Raw genomic sequence first — 20,848 nt, forward strand, 5'->3', positions numbered from 1 at the left:
CGGAGGCGATAAGGCTCCTAGGCGTTTAGCTTAATAAGAAGCTTAACTTCCGATAATATATTAAAAAGGTAAAACGCCGGCTAGCTACCTAAATATACGCCCTTTTAAGGCTTAATGCGGTAGCGTAGGGGTATAGCTTTATAGACGTAAGAAGACTATACCTCGTAGTAATATATCTAGCAATCGCCTATTATGCCTTAATCGTTTATAAGATTAAGGCCGGTCCCCGGTATAGCCCTGTAGCGGTACTTATAACGGCGTAAAACCAGTGCCTTTAATTAGTAGCCGGCGCTTATAAAGCTACGCCGGTTAAGGTCCTCGAAAAAAAGACCTTTATCCCCCACTTTAACCTATACCTTTTAGGCCTAAGCGCCTAAAAGGTCCGCCAGATATAAGAGGAGGGGGCCGAAGATAAGATATTAGCCGGAGCCTATACTATAGCGAGAGCCCTAGCGGTACCGAATTGGTATTATAGGACCTATATAGCCCTCGCATAGATAGCCTAAATAAACGCCCTAATAACGTAGACCGGAAACACGGCCCCGAGGAAAGCCCTTATAAGGGAATAAGGCTAAGCCTAGGTAAAGGTATAAAGGCCCTGAACCTACGCTATAATAGCACTAAGCCGCCCCCCGATATAATACGCCCTCCGGAAATATAAAGGACTCCTAAAGCTATAAAGCTCTATACTTACCTAAATTAGATTAGAAAAGCTAGGCCTATAAGCCTTCCTAGCTAAGGCGAGGGTATTAGGCTTCCTAATAATATAATACCCTTATAGCGATAGGGGGGTAGAAATAACGGAGTATATAATACTCTAATACTAAGATATAACTAAGGAAAAGTGTAAGGAGCTCTTCGGTGCCGCGGGGAGACTACTCACGACTAAAGAGGATCTATATAATACACTAGACTATAATATAGAAGCCGGGGCGATAGCTAAGTGGTTCCTATAACGGAAGAGGCTTAAGGACTTTCGCCTCGCCCTTAAAGTTATAAAAGCCTACGAGAACGCGGCGGTACCGTAGCGGGGAAAAGGTAATATAACGGTCTAGCTAGTATTAAATAAGGCCTTACTAGCCGGGGCCCTAGCGGTATTAAAATATTATTAGGCTAAAGCCCCCCCCCCCTTTTTTTACTCCTCGCTAGTTTTATCCTTACCTCCCTTAAAGGCGCTAATACTACTCTTAACGTACTCGAGGTCTTAGAACCGGTTAGCTATACTATTACCGTAAGGGCGCTATAGCGAAACTAAAAGAGGACTATATATATAGTTATCTATTAGGATACGTATTATACTCTTTATATAGCGTGTTTAGCGGAGGATATCGTATAGGAGCGCCTTTATCGATAAGGTGCCGCCATGGCTGTAACCGGAAGGTAGTGCCTAAAAGACGGCCCGTCTAAAGGATAAAGCCGCTATATTTAGGCGCTCCTTAGCCTAATAGGTTATTAGTATAGCGTTACCGCGATATTAATCGAGGGCTATATCTACTCTATAACCTATTTAATTCACGCGACTCCGGGCTACAGATTATAAACATAATAATCACGGGCGCGTAATAGGAGTAAAATCGATAAAACTACTAAGATAGAGACTATAACCACCGCCTCCCTCCCGGGATACTATTATAGCGGCACCGTAATACCGGCGCTACGGTATAACCGGAGGAAACGTAGGATAGTGTTATCCTGACCGCGACGACGCAGAATTCGTAACGGACCCACTTTTCGTAATACGAGCGTTCCCCCCCTCGCCTTTAGCGGGACGTAGCGCGGAACCGATATAAGACCGAAAGGGGACTACCGCGCCCCTTAGAACCGAGAGTAACTAAGATTAAGGCAGAAATCCAGGCCTTACTAGCTAATAGGAATATAATCGAATAGGTCGTGGAGCTAGTAGAGGAACTAATTATAATACGTAATACCCGTAAGGACGCCGGCGTGTTATTATTAGTATACCTATATATTACTATCCGCTATATTATCTAAGAAGAACTCCGAAAAGGAATAAATAGCACGAAAAAGACCTAGACTAATATTATAGCCCGGGTACCCGTGGCGGCACCGCCGCGGGACCCGGCCCCCCCTAAAGTAATACCCGCTAAGTATTACCGGGAACTAATTATCCGCTAAGGAACCCTCCCCGAAGACTAGCCCCTTAAGGATAGGACCCTAAAGTAGATTATCTAAGCTATAAACGCCACAACTACCCGATACGATACTGTAACGGCACGGAAGCTATTAAGTGGAGATATCTACCTTACCTTTACCGAAGGGGTATAATAGTAGGCCACCTATAAGGAATAATAGATTAAGAAGGCTTTTAGTAAAAGAGCTACCCTAGCCGCACGCACTTACCCTACGCTAGCTAAGGCTATCCCCCGGGAGGTCCTTAACGCCCTATCTGAAGAAAACCTACTAGTATCCCTATAGGATATAAACCCTAAGGTAAGAATTATCCGAGTATAATAACGGGTACCCCGCCGCGGCAATAATAGGGTAATACTCCTCCTTATCGAATCGGCTTTACTAGAAAAGGCAGTAAGCCTTATCCGGAATACCCTCCTCTTTAAGGGGGGCAGCTATATCTATAAACTATACGACCCCGACCTTAGCCCCCTAAGGTGCTATAAGTGCCTACACTTCGGCTACCGAGTAAACGGCGACCCTATAGCGGAGAGGGTATATCGTTACTACGCTAAGCCCGAATCGGCGCACCCCTAAGGCCTAGAATATTACGAAATTACGGCGCTAGGACGCCCCCGCCGCTATACCGCTTATACCGGAGACTATAATACCTTTAACGATTTATACCGACTACTAAAGAAGGAGGCTAAGAAAACCCGCGAAGCGTATAAGTACTAAGCCAGGGACTTTAATATTACCCGCTAAACCGAAGCGGTATACCCGCGGTAGCCGTAAATATTTCCCCCGATTCTTATCGCCTAAGACTAGGACTAACCCCTCCGTAAAGGCAGGGGTTGGCCCCGGAAAAGGACTAGGGGATAGGAGGGCTCCCCGATACTAGGCCCGATAAGCGCCTATATAGTCCCCCGCGGGACTAATAAGGCACTATAGTAGGAACCCTAAAGCTAGACCCCGCCCCCCCTCCCCCTTTCTAATTAATAGAAATCTATATCCTTTCGTGAAATATAGGGAGGAGTTAGGCGCGGCGGGAGCTACCGCTCCGGTACCGCGCCGAGTACGATATAATAGTAATTCAGGAACCCGGCCTTAACCGCTTCACGAAAAGCCCTATATACCCCTCCTAAGAGGTATATCGGCTACTTTAAGGAGGAGGCCGCGCCCTCCTATATATCTATAAAAGACACCCGCTATATACGTGGATATAGTAGGCCTACCACGATACCTATACGGTTATATTCGGGACTAAGGACGATATCCTTATAATCTAGTCGATCTACTTAGAGAATTACTAATCGGCTAGGATCCTCTAGAATACGCCCCTATAAGATATATTCGATATAGTACCGCTACGGGGCCGATATATCCTTATAGGGGACTTTAACCTATACTACCCCCTATAGTTATAGCCACCGCGGTACTACCCTTAAGCCGATACCCTATTTACCCTTATAACCCGGTAGAACCTTAACCTAGTAACCCCCCCCGGAATAACTATATAGCACCGCTTAGGCCGGCGTGCTAGCACTATTAACCTTATAGAGGTAATATAAAGACTCTGCTACGACTTTAGTGGCCCGGATAAGACTATTATCGGGTCTAACTACTACTTATAGACGGTCCGAATCCTTATAGAAATAGACGCCTTACCGATTACCGCGATAATACTACCGCGGGACTTAGCCGGGCCCTATTAAGTCTAAAAAGACTTTAACCCTTTATAGGTCCCCTAGCTTACTATTACACGGCTATAATAGTCCGGCCCCCTTATATTATTAGAAGATATCGATTTAGTACTAGATAACCTAATAGTAGACCTTACGACTATAGCCGATAAGGTCACGCCGCGCCGCTATAAGGGCACCCTTAGACGGCTATTTACCCCTTAGTAGAACGCGGAGCTAACCGCCCTTACCTAGGAAATAAGGCGCCTTTACCGTAGATATATATCCAGGAAATCCCGGAACCGATAGGACGAGTTTTAGGAAGCGGAGAGGCGCCGGAATAAGGCTATAGCGGTAATAAAGCGGACGTATTAACGGTACTTACTTTACTTAACCGGGAAGGACGATAGCCTTCTTTAGCGGCTATAGAAATAAGTATAAACTCAAGGGGGCGTACTATCGGACCCCCTATTAGTGCTACTACTATACTAAGACGATAGTGCCTACCCGGTAACTCTATATATAGAAAAGGCCGAGGTCCTAAACCGGAAGTTCTTCCCCCCCCCCCTCCCTACTATCCCTAGGCCCTTAGGCGCGGAATCCCCCCCGGGGTAGGATATCCGCTAAAATATCACCGTAGCGGATATATAGGGGCGCCTTAAGAAGATAAAACCCTAGGCGGTACTAGGCCCCGATAGACTTCTAGCAGGGCTCCTAAAAGTATATAGACCCCCCCTATACTAAAGACTTAGCGCTATCTTTATAGCGTGCCTTAAAGCAAGCTATTACCCGAGGAGGTATTATTACGCTATTATAGTAGTCCTTAAGAAGGAAGGCCGGCCGCCGGCCGACTACGGGATAGTAAAGGGCTAACGACCGACAATACTCCTTAATATAATAGGTAAAGTCCTTAAGGGGATATTAGCCGACCGGATTATAACCGTAGCGGAGGAGTATCGGCTCCTCCCGGAGGGATAAATAAGTAACCGGATAGGGCGAAGTATAAAGATAGTAGTATAAAGAACCACGGAGGCCGTAAAGGCGAGCTAGGCCTATAGTAGCACCGCTTCGATACTCTAACTAGATATAAAAAGCGCCTTTAATACTATCCCCTATTCCCGCCTTATTAAGGTACTTAAAAGGAAAGGCTACCTCTAATAGCTTAATACCCTAATTAGTAGTTTCCTCCGGGACCGTATAGCCTAGCTACTACTTAATAGCGAAACGGCCCCCCTATAATACCTCCGCGGGGGTATACCATAAGGCTCCCTGATCTCTTTTATCCTCTTTATCCTTTATATCTCTACTCTATATAAAAATCTAAAAAGGGTCCTTAAAACGATAGTAGTAGGTTTTACCGATAATATAAATATTATCGCCTTTAGCAGGATAAAGGTATAGACGCGGTAACGCCTCGCCGCCGCGTAAAGGATATACCTAGAATAGGAGATAGTAAGCGGACTATAATCCAAACTAGCTAAGTGTGTTTATATCCCCTTTACGAAGTCACGCTAACCCTTACCTACCCCGCTCCCCCTTAATGCTATTTCGGTGCCGGTAACGGAGGCGATAAAGTTCTTAGGCGTTTAGCTTAATAGGAAGCTTAACTTCCGATAAAACACTAAAAAAGTAAAAAGCCGCCTAACCACCTAAATATACGCCCTTTTAAGGCTTAGCGTGGTAGCATAGGGGTATAGCTTCGCGGATATAAGAAGACTATACCTTATAGTAATACGATTCGTAATTACCTACTACGCTTTACCCGTTTATAAGATAGGGGCCGGCCCCCGGTAAGGCCCTATAGCGGCACTTATAACGGTATAGAACCGGTGTCTCTAATTAGTAGCTAGAGCCTATAAAGCTATGCCGGTTAGGGTCCTCGAAAAAAAGACCTTTATTCCCCCCCTTAACCTATACCTTATAAGCCTTAGTGCCTAAAAGGTCCGCCGGATATAAGAGGAGGGAACCAAAGATAAGATATTAGCCGGAGTATACGCCGTAGTAAGAGCCTTAGCGGCACTAAATCGGTATTATAGGACCTACGCGGCCCTCGCGTGGATAGCCTAACTTAATGCCCTAATAACCTAGGCCAGAAACACGGCCCTAAGGAAAGCCCTTATAAGGGACAAGGGTTAAACCTAGGTAGAGTCACGGAGGCTATATACCTATACCGTAGCGGCACCGAGCCGCCCCCCAATATAATACTCCCTCCGGAAATATAAAGGACTCCTAAAGCTATAAAGCGCCGTACTTACCTAAAGTAAAATAGAAAAGCTAAGCCTATAAGCCTTTTTAGTAAGAGTAAGGGTACCGGGATTTTTAATAACACGGTGCCCCTATAGCGATAGGGGGTAGAAATAGCGGAGTATATAGTGCTTTACTACTAGGATATAACCGAGGAAAAGCGTATGGAGCTTTTCGGTGCTATAGGGAGACTACTTACGACTAAAGGGGATCTATATAACGTATTAGACCACGATATAGAAGCCGGGGTAGTTATAAGGTGGTTCCTATAACGGAAGAGGCTTAAGGACTTCCGCCTCGCCCTTAAAGTTATAAAGGCCTATAAAGATATCCGCGATACCGAAAAGGGACTATATTGGGGATAAGGTAATAGAACGACTAATTAAGTATTAGGATAAAGGCCCTATAAGCCGGGGCCTTAACGGTATCGACACGGTACTATTATAATACCGATTAGCCCTTATTATTATTATCTCCCTCGGAGGCACTAATACCGCTTTTAATATACTTAAGACCCTATTAGACTAGTTAGCTAATACCGCTAAGGAGCTATAGTAGGACCGGGGGGAAGCTATTTATAAGGTATTCTAGGATAAGGTCTATCTTACCCTCTAAATACCTTATCTAACGAGATAACTCCTATACCTCTACCGACACGGTGCCGCCGCGACTACGATTAAAAGGTAATACCCGGTTTAGGGCCCGGCTAAAAGACTAGGACGCTATCCCTAAGCGCTCCTTAGCCTATAACTTATTAGCGTAGAACCGGTATAGCACTAAAGGGGAATACCTATAATAGCGATACTCGCGCTATTAGCGGCTTTTACTGCTACGTATACCTAATAGATATCTATAAGACGTTATTATTACTTCTTAGTAGCGGAGGGGACCTATTAAACTATTAGCTATATTCACCCCGATACTTATATAATACCGCCACGGTACCTAAGCGACTTATATCCTTACACGGATAACGACTATTAGTATACTAATAATAGGCCGCGCCTATTCCTATAGTATTAGCGTAGGCTTTTATATTATTAGGGTAAATACCTAAACGCTTACTATAACGAATATAACTACCCTATATTAGCGCTACGATACTACTCCGATACTATTAAGGGCTATATATAGTATATTATAAACTATACCGCGCTTATAACGGCGATTATTATTATTAGTATTATTATTACTAGGAGATAATATCTACGATTATTAGCACGCTACTACTAAAGCACCGCTACGCTATAAAGGGAACTTATATTATATTATTACTTCGGATTACTTATATATATATATAAATTGCTACTATACTACCTAATTAACCCTACGCTACTACGCTACCACGATACTATCTATAAAGTACCTATAATTAAAATATAATAGGAGTATAATAAAAAAACTAAAGGGGTATACTAGTTAGTATAGGCCGTAATAATATATCTATAAGACTATTAGCGGGAATAGATTAAGGAAAACCTATAACGAACTTATTAGCGTTATAAGGGGAAGAGGGAGGATTAAGGTATAAAGGCCTTAAGGGATATTAACTATCTAATTCCTATAATAAGGTAGGGCCCTATTCCCCCTACCTACCGCCGGATATAGTAGGAACCCACTTAGGAGAGGTAGGAGGCGCCTGCCTCCTTTACTCTTTTTATTAACCGAGTAGAAGGAATAAAGGCATAATCCTTAGGGATATAGGGAGGCTAAGGCTAAAGGGCCGTGGCCTCCGTGCCGCGGAGGCGTGGCGGTACCCCCTTAGCCCCTACTCCGCCGCTAACGATTAGCTTAGGCTAACCTATCTAACATAGCCTGCTATACTTCCTGTTAGCTATTAGCCTAGAGGTGTAATCCAGATATATAGCAGAGATAAACCGGGGCCACGTCGGCCCCGTAGCGGCACTACTCTACCTAAGGAAGTGTATAGGGGTTTTCCCCGGGTTTTACCCGGGTTTTCCCCCCTATAGCTACCCGAGAAGGACCGTATAGCCTAGAAAGGCTCTTATAGATTAGTTAGGATAGCGGAGTAAGATCGATAATAATAATAATATAGTTATTACTAGAGAATTATACCACGGAAAAGATTAAGGCGTTAAATATCTTTTACGGTAGCCGCCGTGTAATAACGCCTTTAGTATATCCTAATAATCTATAATATCCTTAAAGCGAGGTTAATTAATAGACAACGCCGGAATTAATCTACTAGTGCCTTAAGAAGATCGGATCGATTAATTACGTAGCGTGTTAAATAAAGCCTAATATATCTAAAGCCGCCTCGCGTCTCTCGGAGTTTAATTTAAACCCTTTATAATAGCATTATAATATCGCCGACTATTAACTTAAGTATCTTAAGTCTACTAAGTCACTATACCTTTAGTTCGGACTACGTAAAGACCTACTAAACTATGTTTTTTTCTATACTAGTGATACCGCCTTTACTAATAATCGCGATATAAGGTATAGCTTATAAGGGTATATAATATTACTCTTCGGGGGTCCGATTAAGTGGAAAGCTAATAAGCAGATAAGCGTAGTAACTTCTAGCACCGAAGTAGAGCTTATAGCTTTAACTACTACTACGAGGTAGTATATCGCTACTCGATAATTAGTAAAGAAGCTATTAGTAAGGTTTAAAAAGTATCCGTTAATGATATTATACGATAACGATTAAACGCGTTAGCTACTAGAAAACCCTCGCCCTTAGGTTACCTCGTGATTAAAGTATCTTGATATATATACGTTCTAGATTCGACACATTATTTAATAACGTTAAATTAAGGTCTAATAGATCGCTATAGTAGAGATAGTAAGTGAAGGATTAACAAAGGCGTTAACGCTATAGAAGCACGTTTAATTTATAAAGATTTTAGAGATAGAAATCTGCCCTTATATAGACAATTAACCAGAGCGGTTAAGGCTGCTGCTATTCCTGTTTATAGATTAATCAGAGCGGTTAACTCTATTATTATTTTTGATTTCTGTTTTTATCACGATCTACGGATTAACTACCTTCCTTTTAATCGTCTTTTCGGTTTAGATACTGCTTTTCAACAAGCCGTTAATCCTAGAATTAATATCTAGGCTTAGTTACCCTAGATTTCGATCATCAGAATAGTTAAGATTGATCCTATAGTTCTAAGGGGGGTATTACACGCTATAGCATGCTAGACTTCTATCTAATGAAGGCTTATATTAAGGAGGTCGTTAGGTATAACCGCAGGATATAGCGGCGACCTCCGGTACTTAGCACGGGCCACTCCGCACCTATATCGTAGTATAAATAGCGCCCTAGACTTATACCCTTAAGTCTAGAAGTATAAGACATAGATAATTCCGCGGTACCTTGACCCGATTATTTTTATACCCTTATTAGCGATTAGCCTAGTCTAACCCGAACTCTACTCTACTACCCTTCCTGTTACCTACTAGCCTAAAGGTATAATCTAGATATATAGTAGAGATAAACCAGGGCTATATCGGGCCCGTAACGATACTACTCTATTCAAGGAAAAGTATAGAGGTTTTCCCCCTTATAGCTACCTAAGAAGGACTATATAGCCTAAATAGGCTCCTATATATTAGATAGGATAGCGGAGTAAGACAAAAAAAAATATAAGGCCTTATATCTTTTACTACGGACAGCGTTATAATGCCTATCACGGGTACTACTACTATGGAAGTTATAATTATACTAATAAAAAGCAGTATAATATAATAAACGGAAAGGTTACTTAACTACATAAAATACTTTTACGATTATATAATAGAAACAAGAAAACGATTAAATAAATAAAAGCAGATAGATATTACCAGCAGAATAGCTCTAGCTGTAATAGTCTTAGGGCTTTAAAATAAGATATCTGCCTTAGAGCTATTAGATTAATCGGAATAAAGTCGTTTTAGCAGAGCGCCGGGCTTATAACTATTAGAATATAAATAAGATACGCGGAATTATATATATATTTATCTAAGTAAAGTTTATAGTACTTTACAGGGATATCTAAGTATTAGGAATAATAAGGGGAAATAAGTGTGGATATATAGGAATAAGGTACTCTATATGTCTGATAATATGGTTTATCATACCTCGATAAGTGGCTGTGGGCATCGGACAATTTATAAGCCAAGGGTTTTTCGGGGTGACCTGGACGAGGGGATATTGGAGTCGCCGGTTGCGGAGCTCACCGAGCCTCATTTTCAAGGAGATCAAGAACTAGGGTCGATAGCAGTCTCTCGCCAATTTACGTTACTACCAGAGTTTTTTGCTCTCGCGGTAAATCAAATACGGCTCTAGACCATCCATTCACTGCAGATACTTCTCGAGGGCTTGGTGCTCGACGGCGTTGTTTATTATTATTATTTATCGGATGTTCTGGAAGACGAACACTTGGTCATCCGCTTACCTGCCAACCCCGTCTCACAACTGACGTTGTAACTGTATCCGGAACTAGAAAGAGAAATGCCTACTTTTGAACTGGGCCAGTCCATCCCCCCGGACACTGCCCATGTAAGTTCGCACCGGCGTCCAGGGATCTGACCCATGGTGTGCTGACCGACACCCGTCCATCCGAACAGGCAGTCAGTGTGTCTTTGCCCACATGGAAGGCCAATATCGGTTACGAAGAGGGCAAAAAATGGGTTGTGGATGCAATGGCAACTGGCTATCCCAGGTATATATATATATATATATATATCTATTCTCATACATTAATTTCCCTCTCAACATCCTCAACTATATTCGCCGACAGTTCCGCACTCTAACGCATGGTGGCTAGGTTCTTTATCCACAGGAGCATACAAACCCTAGCAGAGGAAATTGTCTCTGTACATGGACAAGCTGAGCAGCGTGCTATTTTGTTCCCTACTGCTCGTGCTGCGAGACGATGTGTCGATTTTATCCGTCGCCACGCCGACAATACAATGTCCGCTGAGTTGGGCATTCTCGACTTTGGGTTAGACCAGTCGCGGCACCTGTCTTCCCAGCTCAGGGCCCTTGCACCGACCATTTCGGCCGTGCTTTGCTCCTCCGAGTCATATCCCGTTGGCAAGCAATACTGGCAGCATTCGGGCGACGGCGTATCTAGCCGGCGAGCTGAATTTTGTCGGAGTCTGGTTCAAGAAGGTCTGCTCTGTCTATGGACTAGTACACTGACGTCCAGTCAGTCCCCCAAGAATCCCTGCAGGGGTCCTAGGAGGTATCAGCGTGCATCGGTCGACATCTTACCTTCCCCCGCCGGCAATGGCAACTCGCGTTCCCTAGGGACAGACGGTCAAAGCGCCAACGAAGCGCTAGAGAGCATGCGCTTCCTAGAGGAGCGTTTCGGTCGCAACCTGGACATATCCTTGGTTGAGCGGGCTAAATCCGCCATCCGGAGAAGAATAGTTGGCACGATGGCTGTAGACATTGAAGCTACAGTTGATTCGCTCCCTCCTCTGACAAGCAACGCAAGGGGTTTTGCCAACCTACAAGAAAGCGATGTCTACCTATTCCCCTGCGGTATGAACGCGATATTTAATGCCCATCAGGCCTTGCTCCGCGCGAGAGGCGAGTTGAAAAGTATCAACTACGGGTTTCCGTACGTCGACACTCTCAAAATTCTTCAGAAGTTTGGCCCTGGCTGTCTCTTTTACGGGCATGGCTCATCCAGCGACCTCGACGACCTAGAGCAGCGCTTGACAACCGGGGAGCGATTTCTTGCGCTCTTCTGCGAGTTCCCCGCCAATCCCCTGCTCTCGTGTCCGGACCTTGTGCGCATTCGCCAGCTAGCCGACAAGTATGATTTTGCCGTCGTCATTGACGATACAATTGGGACGTTCGTCACCGTGGATGTTGTCAAGTTCGCGGACATTGTTGTCAGCAGCCTGACCAAGATCTTCTCCGGAGATTGCAACGTCATGGGCGGCAGTGCAATCCTTAACCCTGCCGGGCGCTACTATACAGCAGTCAAGGCAGCCTATACCGAAAACTACGAAGACACATATTGGGCCGAGGATGTTGTGTTCATGGAGAGGAACAGTCGTGACTTCCAGTCTCGCATAGAACGGACAAATCGCAACTCCGAGGTCCTATGTGACCTCCTCTCTACCCACCCCTCTGTTAAGCAAGTCTACTATCCAAAGACAAACCCGACTCGCCCAAATTACGAGGCCTGTCGTCTTCCGGAGGGTGGTTATGGTGGGCTACTGTCGGTAACGTTCCATAAAAAAGAGTGTGCCATGGCCTTTTTCGATGAGGTCGAGACAGCAAAGGGGCCAAGCTTGGGAACCAATTTCACTCTGACATCACCTTACGTGATGTTGGCGCACTATCGTGAACTCGACTGGGCGGCCCAGTTCGGAGTTGATCCGGACCTCATTCGGATAAGCGTCGGCCTGGAGGACACCGACGAACTCAGAGATATATTCATCAGAGCCTTAAGAGTTGCAGAGCATGTTGATTGTGGACGTCGACCGAAAATAGAGGAGTAAGGATGTCGGCCACTATGACCCCGGGGGAGGGGAGGGGTAGGACAAGTAGTCCGTCCGGTGCTCCGTATAACAAGTTACTGTTTCAGTGCGGACGTTGGTCTCGACCTGGCAGGGTATAAGAATCTATTCCGTAGCCACCATCGAAACGCTGAAGCAAACCAAGCATCAATAAAACCAAGAAAGACAAAATATCGAGAAGGGTATCATAAATATAGCGAATAACTGTGGTGGATGAAGTATTCAACCCCGAGCAAACATGGAAGCCCTCCTCACATCACTGTACAGCTAGAATGGACATATCCGGGGCCGTACTCTTCGATGCCCCTTTCGATCTCGTTCGCCTGCGCTTTCTCTTTGACTTCCTTTCGGAAATATTTACGCATATATCGTTCGAGCTCGATGTCCAAGGAGTCTGAGTGCAACCGACCTGTCAACGACTAGGATATTATGACCAGCAATGGGAATTGCACTTACCTGCTGAGCATGACATCACGGCATCAGCTCTACATAGTGGACAATACCTCTCTCGTCTGCGTTGCATTTTAATAACACATCGGATACAGAACACATGCTCGCATGTGAGCCTCACCGGTCGGTAGGCAATAACAAAGCAGATCGGACAAATAAAGTCATCCAGCCGAGGGACAACAGAGACCAACTGAGTAGATACTTGAGCACAGATATCTTTGGCCATCGAGCTTGCAAGTAACCTATCCAAAAGAACCTGCTGGGTGAATGTTTTCGAGACACCCAAGGACGTCCTTTTGTCAAACTTCTTGAGTATCTTGTGGATCGCGGTACGATTTAGTTCCTGGAATCGAACGTTCTTGAGAAGAACGGCATTGAGTCTCATGAATCGCAACAAAGCCTCCCGACTCTGGGCCATCTTAAACTGACTGGAAAGTCTGCGCTTGGCCACTTCATCCTGGAACCATCGTAACCGTAGAGCCGCCGCGTGGCTGTTGCGGCTCCCACGGTCGCGCTCGAGGGTGGAGAAGAAGACCTGGGCTTCAAGGTAGAGCTCAAAAATGGCGCGCCACCGATCAAGGTCGTTCTTGGATAGGCGACTTGGTTTCGTGAGGTGGGCGACCTCTAGTCCGAGAGAAACGATTTCATCTTTCATGGACTTCTCTTCTTGAGTTTGCAATGCTTCGAGACGGTTGACGTCGCTCTGGAGTATCTCAAAGAATGTGTTATCTGAGACAAGGGGAACTTCAATCCGCTCTTGCATGGCCTGGGATTTGTCGTCGCGTAAATACGGCCCCTCAGGGGAGCCTGCTGGATGGACGGGTGGATCGCCACCATGATCTTCACCTTCAGGACTGCCACCTCGGTAACATGAACCTGACTGTATGAACGCAAGGTGTTCGAGAAATGCGTAAGACGACAACGACAGGGGAGCACTGGCGACCACGTCGTTCTGCCTATAGACTATGACAGTGAGTCTGGGTCTGAGGCGCCTGGAGTTTCCAGTGACTGCACAAATCAGCCAGTCAGCTGCGCCAGTCTGAGGAGGGGCAAAGGAGAAGAATATGTACTGTCAAGCCCGTATCTTAGAGCTACGGGTGAGTCAGCAGTAGGGTCGAGGAGACGACGCATAGTCTCCGGTTCGAAGCCCAGGTCACTCAATTCACGGATGACTTTCTTCAGGACCTTCTTCAGTTGTCCATAAGGGATCGCCGAATTGACCCAGTGAAGCGGGAAATCTAGCAAAGGGACAATAAGTGAGCAAGAAGCACAGGGGATGTGGTATGCCAGTCACCGGCACGGACCTTCACTGGAGAGTTCCTCCCTGAAATCGTGTGCGAATTTCATGTTTCGAGGCGGATAATGAGTAATCCTTGTTTTGGGTGCCTACACGAGGGGCATTCGTCCAATGCGTACACGAGTGTCTTTAAACATGTCATGTGGTGACTACCTTATGCATGCCAGCATGGAAGTGCTTGATGGCCTAGTTGTGGGCAAGTTAACGTGTTCTGTCAGAACACGAATATCGGTACGGGAATCGTGGTCGTATTCTTCTATGGAAGGGAAAGTGTCAGATGGAGGCTCCAGGATATCGGGGCGTGACTTCGGGACCTTTTCGGGTACAGTTCGGGTGCAGTCTTAGCAAGTACTAACTGTTGTGGGTGTCACGTGACTCCCGCTCGTGACTCCGCTCGGCCAACCAATCAGGTTGCGCCGTCTAGGTAGTCAGACCTCCTATAACCTGTGCCGAGGCTCTAGATAGCTTCACACACACACGCAATACACGTTTAGTGGTACTCTCTACAGGTTATAAGCCCCCTTTTCCGCTAGGGATAGGATAGTTTAAGATCCCCTGTATTTAGCCTTTTTAGGCCTTATTTTTAGCCTTTCTAGGTCCCTTCCTTAGACCTTTAGAGGTCTTTAGCAGAGTTTTTATTATTATAACTTATCTTTTATATCCTTAACCTCCTGTTTATTAAGATAGCTAGAGAAGCACTAGGCCTATTAGCGGCCTACGCCGGGGAAGAAGACTATAACGACTAATAGAGTTATTATAAGGATAGAAACCTCTAAGATGAAATTAAGACTTAGAACGATATCCACGAGTAAGCACTAAAGGAGTAGATAAAAGATAAACTGGATAGACTATAGGAGCTAACCGCTATACTTAGAGCTTAGGGTGATAATATTCTAGCTAATATTAGAGAAAGTATTAGATGATCCTATAGCTTTCTATAAGAATAACCACGTAGGTTATTATAAGGTCTCCGATAACTAAGACTATCTATCCCTACCCTATAACTAGATTAATAGAATAAGATAATGAAGGTTTTAATAACTATTACTAAGATAACTCCTGTATAAATTAAGTTTCCTATCCTTAAAGAAGACTTAGACTATAGTGACTAGGAGTATAAGGTAAAGGCTTCCTTTATACGCTATAAACTACTAGATATCCTAGATCTGCCTTAAGTTTACCCTGAACACACGATATCTTGATAGTAAGCAATAATAGTATATAGCGCCCTCCTTATAGTAGTTAAGCTAATAAGATAGAGACTAGAAGGATTCTAATAGGATAAGGATAATATAGATCTATATAACCTTCTTTAAGTAGTTAAATAAATAATCCTGAAAGTCTCGGAAAGGGTAACTATATCCCTAATCAAAGAATAGAATACTATAAAAGTAGGAGACTTTAAGTCCACGTTAGTATATCTCTAGCGTATATACTCGATTCATAAATAACTAGACGATTAGATCGGACCTATTAATAATAAAAAAGATGCGTATATAGTGGTAGTAGCTATTTAAGGTAAGTATCCTAACCTAGTAAAGAGATATCTAAGTAAGAAGAAGATCTCCTACAGAACCCTCGTCGATAACCTTTACCTTAAGGCTAAGAGTAAAGACTATAAGATATCGATAGTTAATATAGTGATTAATACTAAGCTAAAGGATAATAAAGTAACTAAGTATAGCGTTTACTGTAGCGGTAGATATATAGAAGAGAACTACTAGATTACCTATCCGGAACGTGTAAGAAAAGACCTTATATAAGTCTTCTGGAAGAGATATAAGGAATAGAAGAAGATAGGTGAAGCCCTAAGAAATAAGAGATCTAAAACCACTAACTCTACTAAGATAAATAAGGATCCCGAAGATACCAGAGGTGTTAAGATTAAGTCGGGAGGCTCTGCCTTTACCTAATAGTCTCTTTATAGAGTAGTCCTCCGAGATTAAGCCGATTCACCTCTAATAAGAGTAGTCTCCTCCTTATTAGTCTAAAGCGATAAATTAATCTAGGACTCGGGATACTAGACTAGCATCTTTAATAACCTTAAATAGTTTAAGGAGTATAAGCCGAGATTTCTACCTTATATAAAGGTTATAGATAGTAGTAGATCCCGACCTCTTAGAATTAGGATAGTCTTCTTTAAGACTAAAGATCCTATAATAAACTAAAACCCACGAATAGACCCTAGAAGATATAAGATATTATCCTAGTGCCCTAGCTAACCTGATCTTAGCTAGCTACCTTCTATTCTAAGGAATAGGATATAGTGACTATAATAAGACCCTTTTTATGAAGAAGTAGGATAATAACTCGCTAAAGTCTACTAGAAAAATGATATTACTATCGTCTAAGTGGATAAAAAAACAGGCTATAGAATAGAAGATACCCTGGTATATGCCGCTATTACTATAAAGTATCTTAGAACCGACTTTAGCGTATAGTATAAAAGGCTCGGCTATATAGGCTAAACTAAAATCCTTAAGGCTTATAAGGCTATAGGTATTATTTTCGACGCTACCTAAGTGGAAGCATTCTATTACGAGGTATATTAACTAGCTAAATCTAGGGAATAACCCTTAAGAATTAAGCCTGCTATACTATTAACCCCGGGAGACTTTTATATAGACCTAATCGATATTAAGCTAATAGCCTTTAAAGGTTATAAGTATATTATTTATTGGATTAAGCAGTACATAGGCTACTACTACTTAAGGTGGCTAAGAGATAAAAAGGCTAAAACTATCGTAGATAAGATTAAGGTATTTAAGGCTATATAGGAACGATAAACCAGACTAAAGATCAGGGTATATTACGGGTTAACCCCGATATAAGGATCCGGCTATACTCCGGATCTTCCTAACTATGCGCTTAGTTAACGGACCTATATTGCTAAGTTATCGCTACCTTATAGCTAGCCTAGCGCTATAGACCTTTTTCCTTTTTCCTTTTTCCCTCTTTAGTTCTAGATAATCTATTATTACGATCTTATTTAGTGCCACGACCTATAACTAATCGTTTATATATCTAGAACTTTACGATACCCACACGTTACGCTAGCAATAGATTAGGATCCTAACGCTACCGCCTAATAACCTATTAGAATTAAATAGGTCGCGGAGTGGATAAACTAACGGTTTAAAGAGAATAACCGAGCCCTAAACGTAAGGCTAAGCACTCTTTATAAACAATATACCGATATCAATATAAGGCTCGCTCTGATATAAGAATATTACTCGGAAATATACTAGTTTATAGACCGATAACGCGTAAGAGAAGAAGCTAACGAGCGATAACGTCTATTAGTCGAATAGCTTATAGCCTAGCTCCTAGGATCGCCTACTCCGTAAAACCTAACACCGCCTAACTTAAGTATTCTGGCTCCCTTATAAACCCCGATAATCCTTATACTAATAGAATCTACCCTATTACCGGTTCCATCGCTAGCGCTATAGCTAATAATAATACTTATTATTATTATTATCGATCTTACTCCGCTATCCTAACTAATCTATAGGAGCCTTCCTAGGCTATACGGTCCTTCTCGGGTGGCTATAGGGGGGAAAACCCGGGTAAAACCCGGGGAAAACCCCTATACACTTCCTTAGATAGAGTGGTGCCGCTACGGGGCTAATATAGCCCCGGTTCGTCTCTGCTATATATCTGGATCGCACCTTTAGGCTAATAGCTAACGGGAAGTATAGTAGGCTAGTAGTTAGGTAGGTTAGCCTAAGCCGATTATTAGCGACGGAGTAGGGGCTGAGGGGGTACCGCCGCGCCTCCGCGGTGCGGAGGCTACGGCCCTTTAGCCTCGGCCTCCCTACGTCCCTAAGGATTATGCCTTTTATTCCTTCTACTCGGTTAATAAAAAGAGTAAGGGAGGTAGGCGCCTCCTACCTCCCCTAAATAGATTCCTGCTATATCCGGCGGTAGGTAGGGGGAATAGGGCTCTACCCTATTATAGAATTAGATAGTTAATATTCTTTAGGGTCTCCGTGCCTCTTTTCCCCCTGTTTTCTTCCTATAACGCTAATAAGTTCGTTATAGGTTTTCTCCCGATCTATTCCCGCTTATAGTACCGTAGGCTTATCGTTACGGCTCTATACTAATAGTAAAACCCTTTAGTTTCCCTTATTTATTTTCCTATTATAATTAGACTATAAGTGCTTAATAGGTAGCGCCGCGGTAGCGTGGTAGCGTGGGGTTAACTAGGTAGTATAGTATTAATTTATATACACGAATAATTAAGCAGCAGTAGTAGTATAATATAAGTTCTCCTAGTAGCGTAGCGGTGCCTTAGTAGTAGCGTGTTAATAGTCGTAGATATCGTCTCCTCATAATAATACTAGTAATAATCGTAACCGGTATAAAAAGGGCTCGGTTCGGGTTATACCGTATATGTCCCCTAGTAGTATTAGGGCAGTGCCGTGGTGGCTAACCTAGGGTAGTTATATTCGTTATAGTAAGCGCCTAGGTATATACCCGGACGATATAGAGGCCTGCTTTAATACTACGGGTATAGGGGTAGCCTGTTTTTAACATACTAATAGCCGGCGTCCGTGTAAGGATATAAGTCGTGTCGATATCGTTATAGTGCCGTAGGTATATCGTGGTAGTATATACTAATTTTCCTCTAGGTCCCCCCCGCTACTAAAAAATAGTAGTAGCGTCTTATTAGATCTTTATAGGGCGTATATAGTGGTAAAGACCGCCGGTAGTACCGGTATTGCTGCTATACGTCTCCCCCTTTAGTGCTAAAGTAGTCCCCTGCTAATAAGCTATAGGCTAAGGAGCGTTTAGGGATAGCGTCCCGGTCTTTTAGCCGGGCCTTAAACCGGGCGCTGCTTTCCGGTTATAGCCGTGGCGGCCCCGTATCGGCGGAGGTATAGGAATCATCTTATTAGATAAGATATTTAAAGGGTAAAATAGACTTTATTCTAGAGTACCTTATAAGTAGCCCCTTTTCGGTCTCCCCGCGGTATTATAGTAGCGGTGGTTAGCTAACCGGTCCTAGTAGGGACTAGAATATATCGAGAGTGGTATTAGTATTACCGAGGACGATAAGGACGATAATAATTAAGGCGATAATAGCTAATAGCTATTAGTAGCCCCCCCTAGCGCCGAGCTAATACCGCCGGGGTCCCGGCTTATAGGACCCCTATTAATAATTAATAGATCCGCTATATCGGGCTACCTCCGCTCTAGTCCCGCTTCGGTATCGCCTTTATTTTCGTAGGCCTTTATAACTTTAAGGGCGAGGCGAGAGTCCTTAAGCCTCTTCCATTATAGGAACCACCTTATAACTACCCCGGCTTCGGTATCGTGTTCTAGTGCATCGTATAAATTTCCTTTAGTCGTGAGCGGCCTCCCTATAGCACCGAAAAGGCCTTTACGGTCCTCCGCGGTTACCTCTTAGTACTAGAGTACTATATACTCCGTTATTTCCGCCCCTCTGTCCCTGTAAGGGCACCGCAGTAAAGGGAAGCCCGGCACCCTTATTTTAGCTAGGAATACCCGTAGGCCTAGTTTTTCTAATCTAATCTAGGTAAATACGGAGCTTTATAGTTTAAGGAGCCCTCTATATTTCCGGAGAGAGCGTTATATCGGGGGGCGGCTTAGTACCGCTACGGCGTAGGTATAGGGCCGTTATGCTTCCGCCTAGGCTTAACCCTATTCCCTTATAAGGGCCTTCCGCGGGGGCGAGGTTCCGGCCTAGGCTATTAGGACGGTAAGCTATACCGTCCACGCGAGGGCGGCATAGGTCCTATAATACAGGTTCAGTACCGCTAAGGCTCTCGCCGCGGCGTATACTCCGGCTAATATCTTATCTTCTATCCCTTCTTCTTATATCCGAAGGATCTTTTAGACACTTAGGCTTAAGAGGTATAGGTTAAGAGGGGGATAAAGGTCTTTTTTTCGAGGACCCTAACCGGCGTAGTTTTATAGGCTCCGGCTACTAATTAGAGGTACCGGTTCTATACCGTTATAAATACCGCTATAGGGCCTTACTAGAGGCCGGCCCCTATCTTATAGACGGTTAAGGCGTAGTAGGCGATTACTAGTCGTATTACTATAAGGTATAGTCTTTTTATGTCTACGAAGCTATACCCCTATACTACCGCGCTAAGCCTTAAAAGGGCGTATATTTAGGTGGCTAGGCGGCTTTTTACCTTTTTAGTGTTTTATCGGAAGTCGAGCTTCCTATTAAGCTAAACGCCTAAGAACTTTATCGCCTCCGCCGCTAGTACCGAAATAGTATTAAGGGGGAGTAAGGTAGGTAAGGGTTAGCGTGACTTCGTAAAGGGGATATAGATATACTTAGCTAATTTAAATTATAGTCCGCTTACTATCTCCTAGTCTAAGTATATCTGCTACGCGGTAATAAGGCGTTACTATATTTATACCTTTATCCTACGGAAAGCGATAATATTTATATTATCGGTAAAACGTACTACTATTATTTTAAGAACCCTTTTTAGTTCTTTATATAGAGTAGAGATATAGAGGATAAAGAGGATAGGGGAGATTAAGGAGCCTTATAGTATACCCCTATAAAGGT

At 43.6% G+C, this 20,848-nt stretch overlaps 2 protein-coding genes across 2 annotated transcripts; one reads left to right on the forward strand and one right to left on the reverse strand.

The window, feature by feature from the left end:
• Window positions 1-10,248: 10,248 nt before the first annotated feature.
• SODALDRAFT_379168 (cystathionine gamma-synthase) lies at window positions 10,249-12,848 on the forward strand. Its single transcript, XM_028615024.1, has 3 exons — window positions 10,249-10,566; window positions 10,635-10,729; window positions 10,835-12,848. Exons 1-3 carry the CDS (start codon window positions 10,519-10,521, stop codon window positions 12,525-12,527), a joined length of 1,836 nt encoding a protein of 611 aa, XP_028465730.1. The 5' UTR covers window positions 10,249-10,518; the 3' UTR covers window positions 12,528-12,848.
• On the reverse strand, window positions 12,797-14,342 carry SODALDRAFT_279337 (RING-14 protein; the record flags this gene model as incomplete). The annotated part of the gene is made up of 4 exons (XM_028608162.1): window positions 12,797-12,939; window positions 13,002-14,003; window positions 14,066-14,233; window positions 14,300-14,342. The coding sequence occupies 4 exons, from the start codon at window positions 14,340-14,342 to the stop codon at window positions 12,797-12,799; spliced, it is 1,356 nt and encodes a 451-aa protein (XP_028465731.1).
• Window positions 14,343-20,848: the final 6,506 nt, after the last annotated feature.

Source organism: Sodiomyces alkalinus (assembly GCF_003711515.1).
Source record: "Sodiomyces alkalinus F11 unplaced genomic scaffold SODALscaffold_6, whole genome shotgun sequence".
NCBI lineage: Eukaryota > Fungi > Ascomycota > Sordariomycetes > Glomerellales > Plectosphaerellaceae > Sodiomyces > Sodiomyces alkalinus.